The following is a 23136-nucleotide window of genomic DNA, read 5'->3' on the forward strand; positions in this document are numbered from 1 at the left end:
CTCTTACCGCAACGCTACAGGTCGCCTACGCCCGGTGAAGAGATCTATTTTGGCTGAGATGGTGGAAAGAATCATAGTTTATTTCACCAATAAATGTTCCCTCATCACAACTGCAACAATTTTATATGTATGATCAGTAATTACAATGGGACTTTATGATAAAATACTCCACGAGTTTTTTGGTTTTCGTGTATTTTTTCACAATAAATTTAATCGGGCCTAATACTGTAGTCAGATATATTGCATCGTGCTGGCCATTTCGTAAACAAATCATAGTTGTCTCTATGCTCAAGCAAACTAGTGCCACACTCATTTGGCATCGGAGTGATTATCATCTGGTTGGCAACATTTTATTCAAACACTTTTTTTTGCTTTCGACCAATTTTATTCCAGTTGTGCTATCGGCATCACCAAAGTGCATCACCTCATGAGATAGAGAACAGCCTGTGGGAGGAGATATTACCGAACTGCTTCTAAGAACCCTCCAAGTGACCTCTTTTATCCCCACACTCAGAACACTCAACCTTGCCATGCCATCCTGCAATATATATCATGAAATGTCACATTAAAGTCAAACCGAAATGTTTAATTCTCAGACCTGGACATCTGTGTATAAGTATGTGAAAAGCCAAATGTATTGATGTTTTTGCTTGTAGTTATTTGTGCCTGGGCTGAAACCCGTTAACTCTCGAAAACTTGAGAACTGGATTTAATCGCGGGAATCTGAATCCTCTGGATTCGAACCCAGGCCCTCGGAGACACCAAGCTCAGTGCTGTGACCCCTAGGCCATTCAAAACCTTGTTTTAATTGCGTGCTGAATAGCACCACCTGGACAGTCCTGGGCCGCTCCCTTCACCAACCCACACTGACGAGCGTGGGTGAAATATGGTCAAACAACCCCCAAGATCGCACTCGCGTGGGAAGGCCCTCATCCAACAGTGGATTGACACAAAGGGCGGTTCGTGCGCCAATAATTGTAAAGCGATGGTGGCAGCTTCATTTTGGTGAAAGCAATGAGGCACACATCAAGCCGTACGGCTTTAGATTTTTTTGGCGATGTTTACGCCAATTATATAAAATGAACACCGTGTCGCGTGTGCAATGTGAATATTCGCCGGGGCTTAAGCTAGGACCCCAGTTCATTTCAAGTTGCTGCAAAGGTCACAAGAGGAATGCACATAATTGCCAGTGTAATGCCAATTCCACAGTCAGCAAATGAATTAGTTTCATTTTACTGCGACCACATGGAGCCCAATCCCAGTACGTGCCGTTTCGTGCTTGATTTTGTAGAAGTAAGGTAAATAAGGTACAGAGGTTTACATTCATGCCACATCCAACATACACAAGGCCTATTAGGAATCGAAGGAATTGAAATCCGATTACATTATATGGAAAATACTTGATGATCCACATAGCAATGCGCCTAAAGCTAGTCAAGAAAAGTCCACATTCCTATGACGGGATGATGTGGTCTTTCAGATACCCACTGCTGACTTTTATTGGCCTCAGAAGGATGATAAGCTGAGTTGAACCACGCCCGGATTGAGATTTGAAACCTCCGTTTCTTTTTATTTACGTTTTCTTTTTTCCACAACTATATTGGCATCATGTCATGCGCATGGAAAAATAAATTGGGAACTCTGCAGCCTCGCAATGTCATGTGTTACATGAGGGACCCCCATAGATACTACTATAACCAAACAAAACTTCTTTAAAAGTATCTGTTACTATTCTTTTTTTATCCACACTCTGTGCATACATTGTAATGTCCTACAAAGAGTGTTCATTGCACATCAATAAAAAACAATAGTCGATTTCAGAGCTGAATGAGCCAAATTAAGTGAAAACAAGATTCCATATGACAATTATTTTCGTGCACTTACTGTTGATCAGGCCTAGATCACGAACTCACTGAGCTCCAGAACCAGTATCATCGTGGGTGGCCACCCAGGACCCAGGATCCTCAGCGATGCCAGCTCAGAGCATTGACCCCCTGAGTCATCCTGCCACATCGGCATCGTGAGCCGAGTGTGCTCTGCCACAGGGTGAGATTACGAACTCCGGCGGAGTGTTTATTCAAGTGGGGGTACCTTTGGATTCTTTGGCCGATGGAAGGGGGCCTCTGGTAGTAGGGATGCGGGAACTCGTACAAGCCAGGGAAGATCTTGCTCGGTGCCAGGGGCAGGCCAGGGCTCTGCCCGTACCCGAGGCGATTCAAGTGCTGCGAAAGAAAGAAGAAGATGAAGGCCAAAACATTCTAGATTTGAAGCTTTCGTGACTGCAAGGATTCATACTCTTAGGTTTTTTTGGTAAGTCACGTAGGTAAAACATCAAAATTAATGAAAATAAATTAAAACAAAAAATCCCGACGTTTCGGAGGCAACACAAGTCTCCGTTTTTTTCAGGTGGGACCGTCACAGCCGAATTAGCTGCATCAAGTGAGGCAATGATTCAAGATGTAATCCCTTATAAGCAAGTGACTTACCGAAAAAACCTAAGAGTATGAAGGCCAAAACACACAACTTACTTAATCGCGCGTTTTTTTTACTGACATTTTTTTCAGAAAAGTTGACGATCTGGCTGAGTTTGGGATGCTTGCGGAAAAATATTGAAATGTCTGAGGTCAAGAAAATATGTTTTTGTAAGAGACGTTACAAACTGCCTGCACTCCCCCGCAGTGCTGCGGCCTGAAACGTCCCGAAACCACTCCCGAAAAATGCACTTTTACAGCTAAAAGGCAAAATAGTTTTAAAATATTTACTGCAAAGTGTCTAAAAGTAAATGTTCTGCAAGTATAATGTACATTTGATGAATCTTATTGCGAGAGGACGATCATTTCCTGAAGATACTGCGCACAGAAACCATTGGCTTATTGCGCGGTAATACGGTAATGGATGGATGACGAACAGAAGATATACACAGATCACATTGAAATCTCATCATTATCTCTGATGTTACAATTGCTGCACTGTATTAAAAATGATCAAAATACGTTGCTTGAGGCCATGCAAATGTTGGCTGCAATTCGTAGCGTTTCTCGTGATGGAATGCGCACATGTGGCACAAACATTGCCAAAAGGGCAGAGAAAAGCAGTGCCTATTTGCGACGCCAAATGCATTATCAACAGCCTGGACGTCGCCATGCTTCACAATAGCGCACTGGAGATCCTTGCAAGTTGTTTTTTTTGTCGTGTGTCATTTACTCAATGTGCCTGCACACAAAAAAACCCCATTGCGAAGAGTGCCTGTAAAAGTCTAACTGAATCTAAAAGATTGTAATCGGAAACGCAGCACGTGGGGCTGCCCGTGATTAACTCGAGAATAACGACTCTGAAATCCGGCACTTCGGTCGTGATCGAACCGGCATTGGGAAGTTCTTCGTCCAGTGATGGATTGATAATAAAAGCCTGGAAATGAATACACGTTTTAAAAAGGGCCTTTCAAATTTGGTCATCTCAAAGCGACTATACAGAACATCGGAGGAAAAAATAAACGTAATAAAAAAACACTGAAAAAAAATCTAGGTTATGTACCACAAGCTTGCAAAAAAAAATTGGAGACATCTGTTGGAGGGACACAACTTGAAAGCACAGTGGGAATAATATGCAAAGGAGGCATGCTCACAAACAGCAGGAAGGCACAACTCCACTCATGCCTTGCATGCATGTCACGTGATCACCACATCGCATGTACTGTGCAATACTCTCAGCCTTGTCCAATCCACCAGCTCAAAAGAACTGAACGTCTTGGCTACGTCGTTTAGACCACCAAACTCGACGAATGAAAAACGTGGTCATCCCATCAAATCGCAGTATTTTCTTGCGTGACGATGATGATGATCATCATCATCATCAGCCATGGTCAATCCACTGCTGGATGAAGGCCTCTCGATCCCGCCACCACCTCTCATGATCCTACAATGGAACAATCAAGCCAGCACCTGCGCACGAATTGATATTCGTTGCTCCATCTCCTCGGTGCACGTTCTCTCTTGAACGCATTCCACTCCTTGGCTGCCACTGCGTTATCATTCTCGACCACCGGCCATCGTACCCTTCGAAGCGACGTGTCCTGCCCGAGCCCACTTACTCTCCTGTGGTGGCATTGTTTGAAATACAATATATGCGTTGAGATGTGTTTTTGTCAGTGCCATTTGGAACGAAAATTGTGCAAATGCGCTGGCTAAATGAGCCGGAGGAATGTGTACCGCTGGCTGAGGTCACCCTGCATGCACCTCCCTGCCGAACGAGGAGGGCGTTGTCACCCGCAATTGTGTGCAAACGGGTCGCGGCGAGGCTAAGGAGTCTCGAGGAGACGGCAGCAGCGAGTGGGGAAAGTCAGACTGGGGCATTGTTTTGCGAGAAGCGGCGCAGACGACGTCTCGCGCGTGAATGTCACTGCCGCCCACACCCTGTCTCGGCCGCGGCTTTGTCACGACGCAATTAGGTAATTCCCTGCCTGCTAAAGGGGCAATCATCTGCCAGGAGGATCACCCGCGCTTTGCGAAGACGACGCGCTTGCCTGGTTTGACTCGTATCAACGTTTCCACTCGCACCTTAAAACGCTGTTGGAGGATAGGTGGAAGATACCAGAAAGTAAATTTTCCTTCCAATTTTTTTTGTCCTTATTAGGTCCGTGGGCCTCAGTGCAGGTGCACTGGCTGTAGACTGGATCTTCGTTTAGCACGTTTGGCTACGTCCGGTGCAAAAGAAGTTCAACATCCATACAGACTGGATAGTCACGACACTGTAAATAAGCTACAGTGAGTGGCTACCAGCTCTTTGCAAGTTCCTTAGGATAAACAACTCCATTGCCACACACCCGTCCATGCAGAGAGAAGCTATCCCAAGAAAGGGTAATGACTGATTAATGTTTAAGTCTGAGCACTGGGCATTTTGCCTTTGGTTGTGCTTCTTTTGTAAGCATCATTAGCTACGTATCACTTAACAAAAAAGCCTCTTTATTAAAAATAAAGGGTAAAAAAAAACGCAATAGATACAACCACAATTGTATAATGGATGAAAAAAATGTGCAAATTCTTCGTGTGAACTTTACAATGATTTGATATGCCAGGCTGTTACAATGTCTTCTGTTGAAACTCAGTTTTGGCAACGTTCCGAGGCTTGTGAATAATAGAGCGGGGGGGGGGGTGTTTCATTTCCACGTGCTGTAATTGAGCGAGACCTATGAGCTGTCCCCTGTAAGTGGGGATTTACTCGATGGCATCATCTGGAGTGGCGGTGGTTTTTTGTGTGGCGAGCACGTGGGATCGCAGGTGTGGCGGTGATCGAGGTGTCGGTGCTCTTCCGCTAAGCAGCAGCAGCAGCAGCAGCAGCAAAACGTCGTACTCAAATTGTCAATGTTGTGGGTTTACTCTCCAACACACTGGTTAGTGCTGAAGTAGTAAACTTATTAGCGCGTTTTGTTTACGTGGCAAACCTTACTAATTGGCTGTGTCGGGTGGTGGTGGGTTAACGACACCTTTTTTTTTTACGGATCATCAATGTAAAAGTTGACGAAGAAAATGTAATAAAATCTGACGAGTTAAAAACTTTCATACTATGTGATTCGTCATGGTACACATACAGTGACAGTGGTATCTGGCTCAATTGAGGATGGGAGTTAATTTCCTGTGGACAGCCCTGAACCAGAGGCGGAAATTCGCCATTCACATGGCGGGCACTGTTGACACGTGCAGCAGTAGGGTTAGCGAAATGCTCGCTCGCTTGAAATTGCAAAATGAAACAATACCATTAAGTCTCGTCTATCCAGATAGCACATCGTATTTGTTTTTCATATTTCCAGTGAGTTTGCACGGCGTTATGTATTATTATTATTATTTATCCCAATTACTTTATTATATTATAGGCTTATTCACTTACTCTAAGTGAATAATTTGGCGATACTGCGTTGGCAGTGGTGCGCGATTCATCAACAACACTGTGGCTTTAAAAGGAACAGTGAATCATCGGCAACGTTGAGGGCAATGTTCCTTTTTCATGGCACGCTAAGAGACCAGGCCTCTTTGGCCTCTCGAAACAAACTTTTTGATTTTATTTGAAAGGCAGTGCTATCAACGGAAGTGTCGATATATCTATTTATTTATTGAAATATGAAATTAACTTGCATTGCATATGTGTTGCTCTTGCATTTGTACCTCTGGCATCTATTACAAAAGTGGCTTTTTTCTCTCTCTTTGTCTATAAACTCTCTCACCTGCTTCTTAATTCAGCTCGATGACTGATTTTCACCGCTTTATGTACGTGCGGGGAGACAAGTTTCATCTTGAGTGCGATGCTAAATTGCATCCGCGGATGGTGTCACCCAAAACACATCGCTGAGTAAGCCGAAGGGAAACCACAACTATTGTCGCGTAACAAAAACCAACAACGCCTCCGTCAATAACACCGTGGCCTTAAAGGGAAACAGTATACGGGAGGCGGCGTTTCGGGCAACGGTTCTTTTTCACAGGTGACAGACGGGCCAGAGAGAGAGAGGTCTGGTCCTCTCTTATGTGCTCTGAATAATGAGTTATGCCTTTAAGGACACGCTGGCTATTAAACAAAGTAGCTAGCCACGGTGGATGAGAGTGAGAGTAGATGGGTGATGGAGAAAAAATGAACCCGTAAAAACCAAGTTTTTCACTATAAATCCTTTATATGCGTGGCGGCTAAAGTCCTCTCGTCCTCTGGCTTGAGATGGCTGCCACCTATGGGTCAGATGATTGCCTGCCACCATTAAGCAATTGGTAATTAAATATAAAAAAATTTCCCTAAAAAGTGTAAAAATTTGGAAAAAAATTTTCACGAAAATTAATTGTCACGCACAACGAGTCTGTGTGCAAAAATGTCAGCTCGATTGGATCACGGGAAGTGGTTAAAAAACGACCGAAAGATTTGCACGGTCGTAAGCGCGCAAGCAAGCAAGCAAGCGAACTTAATATAAAGGATTTAAAAAGAGTGAGCGTGCGTGCGGGTCAGCGGATGGGCGGGTGAATAGACGAGAGAGAGAGAGAGAGTTGACGAGTGAGAGAATGAACAAACGGACGAAAACGAGTCAGTGGGTGGGTGAGTGAGTGAGCGTGTGTGTTAGCGATTAAATGAACGCGTGGGTAGGTTATTAAGGTCAGCAGAGTCGCACCCCCCAGTCGTGCTATCAGTTATAAAGGTCACCTCGTGACACGGTGAGGATCACGCATCAGCGGGCTGAGCACAGGAAGTTCCGCTGCACAGAGGAAGGAAGAGGAGCACATTAACCAGGGATGCGACGGAGGAGAAACAAAAGGGGCAGGGAGTTGTCAGCTGGAAGAATTAAGAGAGAGGGGAAAAGGATAAACAGGAAAACGACCGCCGAAAAACAAATCGAAAATAAACTCGGGAGGAAGTTTCTGGCTTCTGCAAAGGTTAGATAGCGAGCGGGTGTTGCGCTGCCTGTGATCCTGGGAAACGTGAGAGTCACAACTATTTCGGGGACGATATTCCCTCTTAGCAAACGGTATCACGACTGTTGCTTTTCGTTTGCATTAATGCACAGCAAATGCAACAGCAAAAACACACAAAACGCTTTGATCATAGAAAGATTGGAGATAAAATAGGTAACATGAATCGTTTTTTGAAACCAAAAAACTCATTAGTGCCAGTGGTATAAATGATGATACAAATGCAATTGTGCTGTAGCGCGGAGATCTCTCAAGAAGTAAAGGTTTGTTTAATAATTTCCAGCCCAGTATCAATCTACCACTGGACGAGGGCCTCCCCATGCCGTTGCGGTAATGAGAGCTGTTTGCCGTGATTTGTGCCAATTATGTGTGCGCAACCTCTACGTCTTATTTCTCACAGAGATTGCACTGGAGCACAATGCGATGTGCTGTCTAACTTTGTGCGGCGACGGTGCTGAGACCATGGTGAGGTCTCAGTCCACCAGGATCACCGATTCGTCCCATCCACGCGGCGTTCATCTACCGCGCTGTGGATCTCAACAACGCACTCACCCACCCACTCACTCACCCACTCACTCGCTTACTCACTCACCCACTCACTCGCTTACTCACTCACTCACTCACCCACTCACTCACTTACTCACCCACTCACTCACTAACCCACTCATTCACTTACTCACCCAATTACTCACCCACTCACTCACTCACTCACCCACTCACTCACCCACTCACTCACTCACTCACCCACTCACTCACCCACTCACTCGCTTACTCTCTCACTCACTCACCCACTCACTCACTCACTCACGAACTCACTCACTCACCCACTCACCCACTCACTCGCTTACTCACTCACCCACTTACTCGCTTACTCACTCACTCACTCACCCACTCACTCACTCACTAACTCACCCACTCACTCACTAACCCACTCATTCACTTACTCACCCAATTACTCACCCACTCACTCACTCACTCACTGACTCACCCACTCACTCACTCACCCACTCACTCACTCACTCTCTCACTCACTCACCCACTCACTCACTCACGCACTCACTCACCCACTCACTCACCCACTCACTCGCTTACTCACTCACCCACTCACTCGCTTACTCACTCACTCACTCACCCACTCACTCACTAACTCACCCACTCACTCACTAACCCACTCATTCACTTACTCACCCAATTACTCACCCACTCACTCACTCACTGACTCACCCACTCACTCACTCACCCACTCACTCACTCACTCACCCACTCACTCACTCACTCACTCACTCACTCACTCACTCTCTCACTCACTCACCCACTCACTCACTCACGCACTCACTCACCCACTCACTCACCCACTCACTCGCTTACTCACTCACCCACTCACTCGCTTACTCACTCACTCACCCACTCACTCACTTACTCACCCACTCACTCACTAACCCACTCATTCACTTACTCACCCAATTACTCACCCACTCACTCACTCACTCACCCACTCACTCACTCACTCACTCACCCACTCACTCACTCACTCACTCACTCACCCAATCACTCACTCTCTCACTCACTCACTCACTCACCCACTCACTCACTCACGCACTCACTCACCCACTCACTCAACCACTAACTCACTCACCCACTCACCCACTCACTCACTCACCCACTCACTCACTCACCCACTCACCCACTCACTCAATCATTCACCCACACTCACCCACTCCCCCACTCACTCACTAACCCACTCGCTCGCTTACTCACCCACTCACTCACCCACTCACCCACTCACTCAATCATTCACCCACACTCACCCACTCCCCCACTCACTCACTAACCCACTCGCTCGCTTACTCACCCACTCACTCACCCACTCACTCACTCACTCACCCACTCACTCACTCAATCACTCACCCACTCACTCACACTCACCCACTCACCCACTCACTCACACACTCACTCAATCACTCACTCACTCACTCACTCACCCACTCAGCCACTCACTCACTCACTCAATCACTCACCCACTCACTCAATCACTCATCCACTCACTCACCCACCCACTCACCCACACTCACCCATTCACTCACTCACCCACACTCACCCATTCACTCACTCACCCACTCACCCACACTCACCCATTCACTCACCCACTCACTCACACTCACCCATTCACTCACTCACCCACTCACCCACACTCACTCACACTCACCCATTCACTCACTCACCCACTCACCACACTCACCATTCAGTCACTCACCCACCCACCACACTCACCCATTCACTGACCCATTCACTCACTCACCACACTCAGCCATTCATCACCAATTCACCCACCCATTCACTCCTGCCACCATATATTTACGTTACCCAAATTCACTTAACCTTACTCAATTCAGTAAAAAGTTAAATAATCGAACACACTTTCAATGTTGCTGTTTGTGTCTGGCTGCTTGGCAGTTTGGGCCTTTGGGCCAGTGTTCAGCAACTGCGATTAAACTATCAACTATTTTTTATTTTACCAGGTAAGGCCCACTCAGCCTATATAGCTCTTAAAAACAAAGACATAGGACAAATGAGAGTGAGTCTCATTTAATGGACAGTATAGTGTTTGACCAGAAACAGTGTTTTCCAACAAAACGTTTTCTGTTAAAGGCAATTGACTAAATTGTCTTGACAAGTCCCGTGGCTTAACTGGATGACTTTTGTCCGTTAACATCTCGCAAAATGTGTTTAACAGGTCTAGCTGCCCGACTCTGCTGATGAGATCTAGAAGGTCAAACCCAGTGCCAAGGTTTGCCTATTTTAAACAAATACTGCCGTTAAACATTGATGCAGAAAGTCCACACGCTCACTCACTCACTCAAATTTTATTTTAATGTTTTACCTTTGTCTGTTTGTATATTCATTTGTGAGATATGGTTAAACGACCCCCAAGACCGATACAGTGTGGGGAGGCCTTCAGCCCGCAGTCGGTTGACAGAGAGCTGTAAACAAAACTAGATTTAATCCTCCATCAGAGCACATAATCAGTTTCTCTACAAATTGCAACAACAAAAACACCCATTTGCCCTGTATTATATGGGAGAACAAGCAAGTGAAGCAACTCTTCACGTTGCACCCTTCCGATTCTAAGAGATATTCACAAGCCCACCATACCCAAATTCACCGCGAGAATCCAAGCAGATTTGAGCCTGGCAAGTGCTTTGACGGGCAACCACCAAATCGTGCTTGCCCCCCCCCACCCACCACGTTCACCAACCTGCGTGGGGAAGTTTGGTTAAATTACCCTCAGGGTCCGCATGTCACGGTGGGGGGGCGGGCGAGGAGGATATCATCCAGCAGTGGATTGACAAGCGAGATGACGGGTTGTACATGTGCGTTTCTGCCAAGGCGCGTCGTCACGTGGTGCTGTCTTATTATCAGGGATATGATGATGATGATGCAAATGCTTCGGAGGCAAGGGCAGCAGGAAATGAGGACGTCTAAAAAAAGGAAACGCTGCTGAGCGGATGTTTTCTGGCTCTCGGACAACCCTGCTAAGTATAACGGGAGGAAGCAACCGAGCGCTTTGTAAAAATAAAACGAAGAACGCCAGGGGACTGATTCACGTTGCTTGAGAAAATGGCCGAAGCACGTCACCGTCGCCATGGCGATTTTCTGCGCTACTACTACGACCGAGTAGACGTTCACGGTTGTGCTGTCTCGTTCTCCGGTGTGTTTTCGGGGTTGTGTCGCGCGTCGGTCGGCATGTTGGCCGACGTTTCGCTCCACGCGCTGGGCGGGAGCTTCTTCAGTAACTGAATTGAGCAGTCAAGGTGTGTGTGTGTGTGTGTGCTGGCCTAACTCCCGGAATGCCTAACGAGACACATGGCCGGTGGCCGAGTATAGCCCCGCTCCAAAGACAACCGCTGCTGACTTCTTACAGAGCGGTACTCGTTTCACCGACCCTGTGAGGAACGATGACAAACAATGATGACCTACGATGTGAAACGGTGACCTTCCGGCTCAAGAGTTGGGCGCTCGCTGACACGATCGGCGCCGCACGGCTGGTTAACGACCTGCAACGGATGCTGTGAGCAGTCGACTCGCTTGGCCGATACGGCTGGCAGGCACGACCCTTTTGTCGCCTCGGTAACTTCCCGCCCGTGTGTCCCTTCTTGCCCCCCAAACCCACCACCCCCTCGCCCCACCTGCCGCACGCGTGGCGGCGGTGTTGCCAACTCCTCCAGTGCCAAACCAAGCCGAAGCCGAAGCCGATTCATTGGCTTTCTTAAAGCGATCAAAAATGTCACCGCCGGTCAATGCATCGAAGAGTCCACATTTTGATCCTTAATGTGTACACACACTCACACACACACCAGGGATCGTTCCAAAATCCGCACAATTTTATCTGCGGTGAGAGTCGCTATATTAGTCACTAATAATTTTGCTGCTACGGAGAAACCCCCCCCCCCCAAAAATCGTCGCTCGAGGCTGCGACAAAAATCGCCAGTTTTGGCGGCGGCACCGGCACCGGCCCCACATCCCTCCGGCCCCGCATCGCCGCGGCCGCTTACCGGGAGCACGGGAGAGTCCTGTGTTGGCGGCGGGATGTTGAGCAAGAGCCCAGGAGGCTTCTTCCTCTGCAGTCCGCTCATCTGCTGAGGGATCTCCATTGCCAGCTCCGATGGTGGTTCGCGCCTGGCCGGGAGTGAACAACAGCGCGAGAGCAACACGTTCGCATTAGGGGTTTGCGCGCAATGGGACCACACACACGTATGCGCATCTCAGAATCAGAATGTTTCATCAACACTGGAGGAATCCGATGAGCTATGAAGCTCTTTTTCACAAATGTCCAGCAGGGCCCGGTCAGAAAGTTATGACAACAACGAACAATACAGAAACACGATAGGAGTGCAAAGTATATAAAGAAAAGCAAATCATATTCTTCGGTTCTTTCGGTAAAGTCACGTAGATAGAAAAAATCTAAGTAAATGAAATAAAAACTACGACGTTTCCATCACAACACAAGCGATAGTTTTTATTTTATTTACTTGATTTTTTTTCTATCTACGTGACTTTATCGAAAGATCCAAAGAATATGAATTCCTGCAGCTACGAAAGTTTTAAGTCAAAATGTAAGCAAATCACTTTACAAAATATGCAAATAAAACTAAATTAGTTTTTAATCTTACCAGGAAAAGCCCAATGAGGTATTCACTTATTTTTCAGAAGCAACCTGGCCACAAATGACAGCTCCACAAAGTGGCTTATCATGTGTGGACATCTGAACCTTATGGCGGGACCCCGGGGTCCCATAAGCCCCCGGCTCTCGCATGAACTGCGTTGCGACGTCATTTTATATCTGTTGAAGACGAACGACACGGCAATCTATTCCTCTCGACGAGCTCTACACGATGCGCTAATCAAAGTTTCAAAATGTTGTTTCTTCTGCGCATTCGTCCTCGCTGCTGCGCTTGGACGACACGACAACAGAATGATCCGCGCCAGGCGGGTCGCGGCGTTTATGTGCGCGTTGGGACGGAGTCGCCGAAAAGAAATTCACTAATTACGATTTTGACTTCCGTTTATTCGGGACCCCGGGGTCCCGCCATCAGGTTACATTTCATAGCAGCAAAATAATCCAAATAAGCTGGCAATAAACAAAGGCAAAGATCCCCATGTGTAGCCGACATTGACTGATGGGGAAGGTTGGCACAGCGCCGAGCGAGGTGGTGGCGTGGCCAACCCCACGCACAGCCGAGTTTGTTTCCCCAGTGCTGATGATTACACTCCAGACAAGGTAATCATTTGAGGCTAATTCGACCTAGGGGGGAGGCCCAAGGCAGATTCATTTTTCAAGATCAACACTTGCTACCGATGTTAGCCGTGGCCAGGATTCGAACTCAGGTTGACGGCTTTGAGGCACAGTGCACTCAGAACGGCGCCACTCCTCAACCCGCAAGCAAGGTAGAGGCATTGAAAATGATCACAACTCATTCGACGCATGTATTTTAGACACGCACTATTTTAATTGACGATCCAATGAATCATTACACCAATGATTTCACAGCACGATAACAATCTTTGGAACTGCATGTCATTTTGTCACCGTGATTTGTAAGATTTTGACCTTCTTAACATGTTTTTATTATTATTATACTGACGTGCGCTGTAATGGGTTGTTGGTTCGTCATTCTTCGTGGGGCCGTGACATCTGGGTTCTTCCACGCACACCATTGTCTCAAACACAAACTCGACGCGAAAACGAAGAAACTTTCTGTTGACCTTTGGGACTTTAGGACAGGAAACTTGTGCCTCAAAAGTAAAATCTGTCGACTGATGACTTTAACACACGACTGGCAAACCTGTGCATGCCATCCTTGGCCAATAATCCTGTAAAACATTTCACGAGCTGCTTCACAGAAAACCTGGATACTCAGCTGGGGAAATGTTGCTATCAACGCAGAACATAGCTCTCCACCGATGTGTTTTTGGATTGTACCGTAAGCAGAGCAGCTGCTAATGATGATACCTCTGCCGCTAATGATGATGATGTCGCCGATGATGATGATATTTAATTTCAAAAAAAGCTGCCGAACAACATCATGCAGTAGAATCCAAAAAACACATCGGAGAGAGCTAGACAGCACAACGGCGAAAAACACCGGCAAGTAGTAAGACAGAGTGTTAACAAAACCATGGGTGTCGCCGTTACACTGGAACGCTGCTATGGAAAAAAATTATAATTCCACATCCAGCGAGGAAAACAGAACGGTTGCCATCGTTAGGAGCCATGCAACGTGAGCCGCTCCGATTTAAAGAGGGGAAAATACGGCAAATTTTATTTTCGTGGGATCTTGACCATCTGGGCTCTGGCGGCAAAAAGGATGGGCAGCGCTCGGGAAAATTTTGCTCCAATTAGGCGAAAGAGCGACGCGATCTGGGTTTTCGTGCAACCTCAGCTAGAACACTCTCCAGATGTCCCAGCGGCGGAAACGGGGCCACGCTTTGCACTCCAGGCACTTCCAAAACTACCACATGAATGATTTTACTCGGGCTGACATGATATATATTGTGATTTTTGTTTTTAACAAAAAAAAATTGGGGGGGGGGGGGGCAGAGCTTTTGAGAAATGTTTTGTTTGATAATGTAGGAAAGTCAAAAAGTCCACGTGTCTCTCTCTCTCTGCCCGACACAAGCATGGGCAAAGTGCGTATATACATTTTTTCGTGGAGCTGAGCCAGTGGTGAAAAATTCCTTACGGCTATAGCGGGGGCCTGCCCCTCCATGGAATAACAAACAAGTGACTTCAAATGAAGTGTATATACCCACTGGAACTTGAACTTGTGACCTTCTATTGCTAGTCAAGCTATCTAACCACAGTGCCAATCAACACGATTCAATATCACACGGTACAGCGCTGGTGCAGTGGTTAAAACACTGCACTATAAGAGTTTCATTTCCATTTAAAGCTTTCGTGACTGCAGGGATTCATCTTCTTGGTTCTTTCGGTAAAGTCACGTAGAAGGAAAATAATAAAATAATAATAAAACATAATAAAATACAATTCTCACGACGTTTCGGCCACAACGCAAGCAGCCGTCCTCAGGTGAAGAACAGGTATGTCGGAAAGACAGCGTCTGAATGAAACGTCATGAGAATTGTATTTTATTATGTTTTATCTTTATTATTTTATTATTTCCCTTCTACGTGACTTTACCAAAAGAACCAAGAAGAGGCGTTTCATTTCCGTTCAAAGCTAACATCAGTCACAATTTATATCTGAACTTTTTCTGGGCCCTCTCTTTACTAATCCGCATGACCAGCATGGTGAAGTATGGTTAAACAACGGCCTTCAGCCAGCAGTGGATTAACAAGGGTTTTATTTTTTATTGTTAATCATTTAGGTAAAAATCAAGATTCCTCAACACGCTCCACCTCATCGCTCAACGAGTAGGTTACTGACCTGTCCGCCAGGAGTTTGAAACGTTTTCTTCGTATGTATAAGGGCTTTCTACAGGCCCTCTGGTTTCAACCCACGTGAAAAAAAAATTCGCCAAACAAATTCAGAGCAGGAGCCTCCTGAAAAAAGACCCCCTGACACTGCGTGAGGGCCATCCAGGATAAATAATGGACATTATTATTGTAAGTGGACACAGTTTGGACTCGATGCAAGACCTGGCTAGCCACAATAGTGCATACTTTTCACTCCCCGTTTGCTTTATATTTCTTAACATGTGCGCCCTTTGTGTGTTTGTTGTACACGCACACAACAAATACAGTGAATGCCATACACGTGGTCTTCACTGCAGTCATTTTACAAGACAGTTATGTACTGGATGTAGAAAATATACAATAAAAAAATGTGCAAAAAAGTTAAGTCTCAAAACCAGTCCAAAGTTTGAGTCAACTCCAGTAATTATATCCAAGCACTGATAAGCTTGAAACAAATATGAAGATGCAGCTATTCAGGACTCTAGTTGAGCACAATTAGATTCAATAATCGATGAAAATTTTCCCATTATGGAATCTCGAATGTCTGCAGCAGTCAGGTGACCTGAACACGCACAACATTTACCAATAAAAAAATATCACAACCGAGTCACCCATGCACGATTGAATGAAATGGATCGCGCGTGTAACGAACCCGATTTTAATCGGTCATTCAATTCGTCGATACGCACCTGACGTGCAGCGCAATACAAGTACTGTACTGTACACGTATCGCACAAAGGTGCACACTTTAAAAAAATATAACTTTGCAATCCCTTCGTCCGAGTCCGACGTTCGCAACACGACTGAACATCGCGCTCATTGGGAAATGTTGTGCGACCTGTAACAGGGCACCCATTCATCGCTCGCGCCCATTTTTCTTCTCCGGGGGGACATCTTAAGTGGGCCATTGCCCCTCCGTAGGCTGTCACCCACCCCCTCCCTCCATCCTGGGAAATCACGCCGGTCCTCCTTTCTGGAGTAGGGGGCAACCTCTCTCACAATGGCCGTGCCAATTCACCAACGTCTCATCCCAGCGACGGCATTTGTTTCGGCGGTGCGCCTCAATTAACGGTTGCTTCTAAAGGCAGCCACCGGCAAACGTTTCCAAAAAATGTGGAACTCCACACGAAACGCGAACAACAATAAAAAAGCAACCCTCGCACACATGTAATGTATGTATGTTGAACTTCTTTCGCACCGGCACGTAGCCAACCGTGCTCATTGGAGGTGCAGGGGGAAGGACAACAAAACTAAACGCTAAAAGCAGTTCTAAAGAAATTGGTTTTCCACGTAGATTTTAAAGTGCATAGCTCCAGTGGCTTCCTAATATCCGAGCGTTCCAGACGGCCGCAGAAGCACACCTAAACACCGAGTGAGGTAGTGACCGTCTTTGTTCGATGGCTATCCAAAAGCCGCTGCTGTGAGGATGACCGGAGTTCGCGTGATGGTTTTGCGCTCTTTGACCAGATCAGCGAGGTGCCGTGCACAACACGCAGATCGCAGAATGGGACATCGGGTCTCCGTCGACATTCCCTCCATTCCCCACTGGCGATTCGTCCACGGCGCGTTTGATGTCACGTGGGTGAGAAATTGCATGACAGAATCATCAGGATCTTTATTTAGATTGGAGGAACCCGATGAGATATGCAGCTCTTTTTCACAGGTGTCCAGTACGGGCGGGTCAGCAAGCTACAACAACAAACAGTACAAAAACGAAACGAGTGCAACAATAGAGAAGCAACGCAGCATGGTTGCCTTCGTTAAAAGCTGTGCACCGTGAGTCGCTGCGATTTTAAAGAGAGGAAAATACGGCAAATTTATTTTCGTGGGAACCTCACCGTCTGGGCTCTGGTGATGTTGGTCATTAAAAGGGGGGTTAATCGGCGATTTTCGCTGCATTGGCATTTCAACGGATTGATAACGGCTGCGCGTGGAGGTTGCGAGGAAATTCGTGGAAGGAGAGAGGCTGAGACGCCTGCAAGTTCTCAGCCGGACGTCAATCGGGAGGACGAGGAACCTGCGTGGAGTCGGATACTCGGCGTGCAGCGCGCAGGAGAGGGGGAGAGTTGTGGAGACAGGCATCGGAGGTCAGCGACGGAGGGGAAGGACCGAGAGCCACATGCGATCCCAACACGTGGCTTTGGGTTTTCCTCTCGGCCATGACGACATTTTGACCCGGCAATGAAGTTTTGAACAATGTGATGACATTTGAGAGTGGACGTTGCTGCTTCTCAACAAAATAATGGCAGCCACTAACCATTGGTGAAGAAAGTCCGAAGAGGTGCAATGTTTATACTGTTACCGTGTACAGGTTAGTGATTACAGTAGTTGTCTTTACCATTCGAATGTGGAATTTCCATCGCCAACGGAGATGTGCCCTACCCAAGTACTTCGTCTAAGGCTAAAGTAACCCAACAGCGATAATTCCGGATAAGACGCAAGCGTGAGTAATGAAATGAACACTGCCATTTATTCTAGATTTGAAGCTTTCGTGACTGCAAGGAATCATATTCTTAGGTTTTTTCGGTAAAGTCACGTAGGTAAAACATCAAAATTAATGAAAATAAAATAAAATAAAACAAAAATCACGACGTTTCGGAGGCAACACAAGTCTTGTGTTTTACCTACGTGACTTTACCGAAAAAACCTAAGAATATGAACACTGCCACTTTCATCAACGCCCACGCGACACGAGAGAAACGACACCGACAATGAATGTCTTCACGAAGCTTCTTGATCAAACGACGCAACCAAGAAAGAGGAACGAATCGCACGTAATTATAAGGAATTATTTTGAAAAAGCGGAGAGACATGTGTTTCTGTTGGTTATGTGTTTTCGGCCAGCAAGGCCACCCTTGCGATCCTTTGTATATTCACGCCAACTCGAGCACAGTCAAGACTGTTGTTGCCGCCGGAGGGCTCGCCAAAACCATACACTCGCAGGCCCACACGCACAGCCACTCTTCACACCCACACCAATACACACACACACTGCGCATGTTGCGTGTCCACGCGCGAACATACACACACACACATTGCATACAACTACCCATCCACGGACACACGGACGCATGTGCATAGACAAAGACATAGGCACGGACACACAGCGTGCACACACATCTACACAGACACGAGCACACATACGCGACTCACATGCGTGCACGCGCACTTACACACACACCCAGCCACGCGCGTGAACACAACCGTATGCACAGAGACAAAAAGACGAAGGCGCGTAGACACGGAGACACAACACACGCACAAATCCAGCCGCACACGCAGACATACACGCGAACGGACACGTGCACGCATGCACACCAGGTGCACCGCTTGCACGCGCAGACACTTGCACGCGCGCCATCGCACGTGTGCTCGCACTACACACACACACACATCGCAAAGTGTTTAGGAGGACGCAAATTAACACCATTTGCTCGACTGTGAATTGTAAAATTGTAAAGCAATTACTCATTGTTCTACAGGTCACACACACAAAAACACGTAAAGATCCCCTGTATAGCCTGTAGCAGACTGTTGGGGCAAGTGCTGTTAGCGAGCACCTATAAAGGGCCGGCACGGCACACGAGGGGGTGGGTGGCCAACACCACGCCCGGCCGCCTTTGTCTCCCTGTGACGATGTTTACACATCGCACCAGGTACTCATTTGAGGCTGAGTCGACCTAGGGGAGGCCCAGGACCGGTTCAGAAAATCGTCACTGGGTGTTTGCCGCGAGCGGGAATCGAACCCGGGTCGCCAGGTTCGTAGCACAGCGTGCTAACCGCTACACCACCGCTCCCCACAAGTGCCACACACACAGCCACACACACACACGTCTGTCAGTCGCCACAATTAGATTCGTAATCACCGGAGTTGTGACGCTGTTGAATTCACTTCTCAAGGTCACATTTCATTTAAAAATGTGTAAAACTAGAAGGAAAACGCATTTTAAATCCGAAACAAACGCTCTGTCTGGGGTTTTTGTTGTCGTTGTTATTAGATAAATGTAAGTGGCAGATTCGAAAAAATGTTGGCATGACAGAACTGATGCGTTAGACGTATAAAACGCTTCATTTTTTAAATGTGGCTTCTGAGCAGAAAAAAAGTGTTCAGTTTTATCATTACTAAAGGGCGATTGTCTGTAGGGTCCTAATACAAGACATGATACAAACTGTGAAACTTACAATGCAAAACGAATAAAAGAGGTTAGCCTTAACAAATTGTATTCAAAATATCCGTTTCTCTAATTTCTATAAGAAGAAAAAAATAAATCCATCCACCTTGTTCACGTAAAAAAGATTCATCTTGGGAACCTTTGAAAAAAATAATGTTCCGAAATCCCGCAAAAATGTACAAGTGCCGTTTTAAAAATCTCGCTGTAGTGTGGGCAATTGCTGCCCGGCCGTAACTCAGCCGTACAATGAACCAAACGCCCGTGTTTCATTCGCAGTGTGGACATTAGCTGGCAAGATCCAAATAGGACACAAGTGTGAAAAGATTTGCGAGATCAACAGCTCAACTGCAGTTAAACCAAAAAGGGACAAATGGGCTTCAGCTCAGTGAGTGAACAAATTAAAAAGGGGCAGTGGAGGGGGGTTGGTGGGGTGGCGCGTTTAGAATGTTGTACCAAATGAGGCAAACCTAAAACGACGGTGCAGCTGGCATTTGCGCGAGAAAACATCAGTGGCAGCAGCAAGGGCGTCTCCTTGCCATGACCATCTATTTCCTCCATTCGGTTCCCAAAGTTGTCTCGAAAAGCATCCACTGACAGATTTAGCGCAAACCTGGGGAGGGCTGGAGCCCGCAAAAAAAAAAGCGCAGATTTCCGCCATTTCACGAAGACCACACTGCGAACGGACCGCGATGTCTTCGAACCGCTTCGGGGCTAAAGCGTAGACGGTTTCCGCACGCAAATTTTTGTTGTTAGCAAACCCCCTTAGGAGGCATCTGACACGCGAATATACGCCGATGAGCGCGTTTTACTACATTTCAGCGGTGTGCGACGCCGGGTAGAGTGAAGGCTCGCCGTAGGAATGTCCGTCTCTGATAACTCGGTGGGGAGTAGAAAAAGAAAAGTGTGATATCTTGCTCGTACAGAATGGAAGCACTTTGTATTTTGACCTTATCGTTTCCGGAAGGGACTGCATGGGATCCCCGGGTATGGCCCTGCGATACGGCATCAAGGAGGCCCATTGTTTCCGTTCGAGGGATTTCTGGCGAATGATGTCACCGGTTGCCTCTGGTGGCCGCTGATGGACGGGCATGCTGTGAATCCGGCCACGGTAGGTGACCGTCGAGGCATTTTAACTTTGTGCAAGGGAACCGGATCTTGATTTCAATCCCAATGCTTTATTTTTCGCGTATTTAAGTGGTGGGCGATTATCTTCGGCTACAGCCTCGCGAAATGAATTAAGCCGCGGTCTGCAGACACACATACGTGGACTTAAGTGCATGTGGATGATCTGAATCGTTCCAAGAATGTATTGAGGCTTGGCTCTGCATTTATGACTGCGAGTTAGTAAAAGAATGCATATCGCAACGCATACAAAAATAAAATGCCCCCATTAAAGTAAATGAAAATAAAGAATTTTTCAAAGCTTTTTGTGAAATACCATAACCATCAGCCCCTAACCCACCAGGCGACACACACACCAACACACATATATGCAATTACAAAAAAAACAAAGATTGCTTTTATGGTTGTTAGCGATCACATTTGAATTCTGGCAAAGCACACAATTAGATGGTGTCGCCAGCATCTAGTTCAGCCACCTTTGACTTCCTAATGCTGATGTTTATACATAAAGCCGGGTACTGTACTCATTTAACACTGAGTCAACCTAGGAGAGGCCTAGGACCAGTGCAGATAACTCTCAGCACTGATTCTAGCAGTCGCCAGGAATTGAACTCAGATCATATGGTTCGTAGCAGAGTGCGCTAATCGCTATTCCACCAGACGTGCAAAGACAAAGACACAAACAGAAGACAAGGATTTCCGTTTTGTCAATTTGAAAAATGTTAGGTGGTTAGTGAAAAATCTACTAAAGTAGACTTGGCAAATAAAGAATTGGTAAAGCCAGCCTGCCCACCCACTGTTGATGTTCATGATCACACACTGACAGCAATTGCATACATGAGAATAAGTTAGCCCAGAAGAGGCCAGGCGTGGTTCAGGTACAAATTTAGCATCGTGGGCAGCCTTGCAAACGAGACACCACATCGCAAGGGATTTTACAATCTGCTGCCATGTAATCACTGAACAAATGTACACACCAATTGCCACTCTCCCTATGTTGTGCGCCCAAAGAATGAACAACCTCTTCCCATGCGCACAACCGCGCAACAAAAGCTGCTACTCCACAAACCGATGCAATTTTGCGCGACGTTGAAACGCTAATGTGGCTCAGTGGTGGGGGGAATTGCTAAACCAATCCGTGTGAACGTGTATCGCTCCACAGCTAATTCCCAACACCTGTTGCTGGAGCGCTTCACACAGATGGCTGCTGCAATGTGCACCTGCGAGATGAGCCTCGACCGAATTGCTGTCCTACGCTGTTTGATTTTCGCGTGACGCCGAGTATCGTTCGGCACGGTGTCCGACGTTTCACACCCACGTGCTCAGAGAAGAGGTTCCCGGCAGGTGGAGTGGAACGTCTTCGGTATCGCGGACACATTTGTTTTTATTTCAGTTAAAGGCCACACAAATCAATTCGCATTCAGTGAGCATCGCAATTGGTGCAGGTTAGTGCGACCGTTAGCAACCATTTCGATGTAAAGCTTTCGTGACTGCAGGGATTCATCTTCTTGGTTCTTTCGGTAAAGTCACGTAGAAGGGAAATAATAAAATAATAAAAATAAAACATAAAAAAATACAATTCTCACGACGTTTCGGCCACAACGCAAGCAGCCGTCCTCAGGTGAAGAACAGGTCTGTCGGGAAGACACCGTCATTCAGACGCTGTCATTCCAACAGACCTGTTCTTCACCTGAGGACGGCTGCTTGCGTTGTGGCCGAAACGTCGTGAGAATTATTTTATTATGTTTTATTTTTATTATTTTATTATTTCCCTTCTACGTGACTTTACCGAAAGAACCAAGAAGACGTTAGCAACCACTTCGAGTCGCCGCTTCAAACATGCGTCTTGCCACGAAACAAACCCCTGACACGTGAATGTTCACGTAGGTGCTACGCAGCACGCAGCTGCTACGCAGCACGCAGCTGCCAACGGGGCTCATCTGTGCCGCTCAAAATCCACAGCTTCCAGATAAACAAGCACGTTGTCGCCGACAAATCGCCGCAGTCGTTTTGTGGCGGCTGAAAATGTGACCGCTTCGACTCGTTTCGCGGCTCAGCGTTTCATAAAGCTCCTACGAATCGCCTCCGTCGCTCTCCGGCACCCCGCAGCGCTCCGATCACGGACGCACGGCGGGCGGACCACCGAATCGTTGTGGAGCGGTGGCTCTTCCCGCACCCCGCCTGGCGGCAAAGAGGGCCCCTTCGGTGGAGGCAGACGAACAATTTCATCGAGACACATAATGGCCTGGGTTTTGTGTGCGGCATTGTCACAGTCTTTTTTTCTACCCACCGCGGTCTTCTTGCCGCCGTCGGTTTGTTGTCCGGAGATAAAGCAAGCACGCACATGTTCCGCATTTGTCATGCATTCTCGCAGTAAGCCGCAGATCTCTAGTGTGTGCCTTTGTGATGGCGTAGGGGGCATGAACGTC

General features: G+C 46.9%; 1 protein-coding gene across 1 annotated transcript in view; it reads right to left on the reverse strand.

Annotated features, from left to right (window-relative positions):
• Nucleotides 1-23136, reverse strand: part of LOC144718739 (inactive rhomboid protein 1-like) — a 75374-nt gene that overhangs the window by 25037 nt on the left and 27201 nt on the right. The window contains exons 2-3 of the mRNA XM_078594236.1: nucleotides 11993-12116; nucleotides 2092-2222 (exon numbers count right to left, since the gene is read on the reverse strand). Of these exons, the coding sequence (XP_078450362.1) occupies nucleotides 2092-2222; nucleotides 11993-12091 (230 nt within the window). The 5' untranslated portion in view covers nucleotides 12092-12116. The remainder of the gene's footprint in view (nucleotides 1-2091; nucleotides 2223-11992; nucleotides 12117-23136) is intronic.

The sequence above is a fragment of the Lampetra planeri genome, chromosome 5 (genome assembly GCF_965212315.1).
Source record: "Lampetra planeri chromosome 5, kcLamPlan1.2.h2, whole genome shotgun sequence".
Taxonomy (NCBI): Eukaryota; Metazoa; Chordata; class Hyperoartia; order Petromyzontiformes; family Petromyzontidae; genus Lampetra; species Lampetra planeri.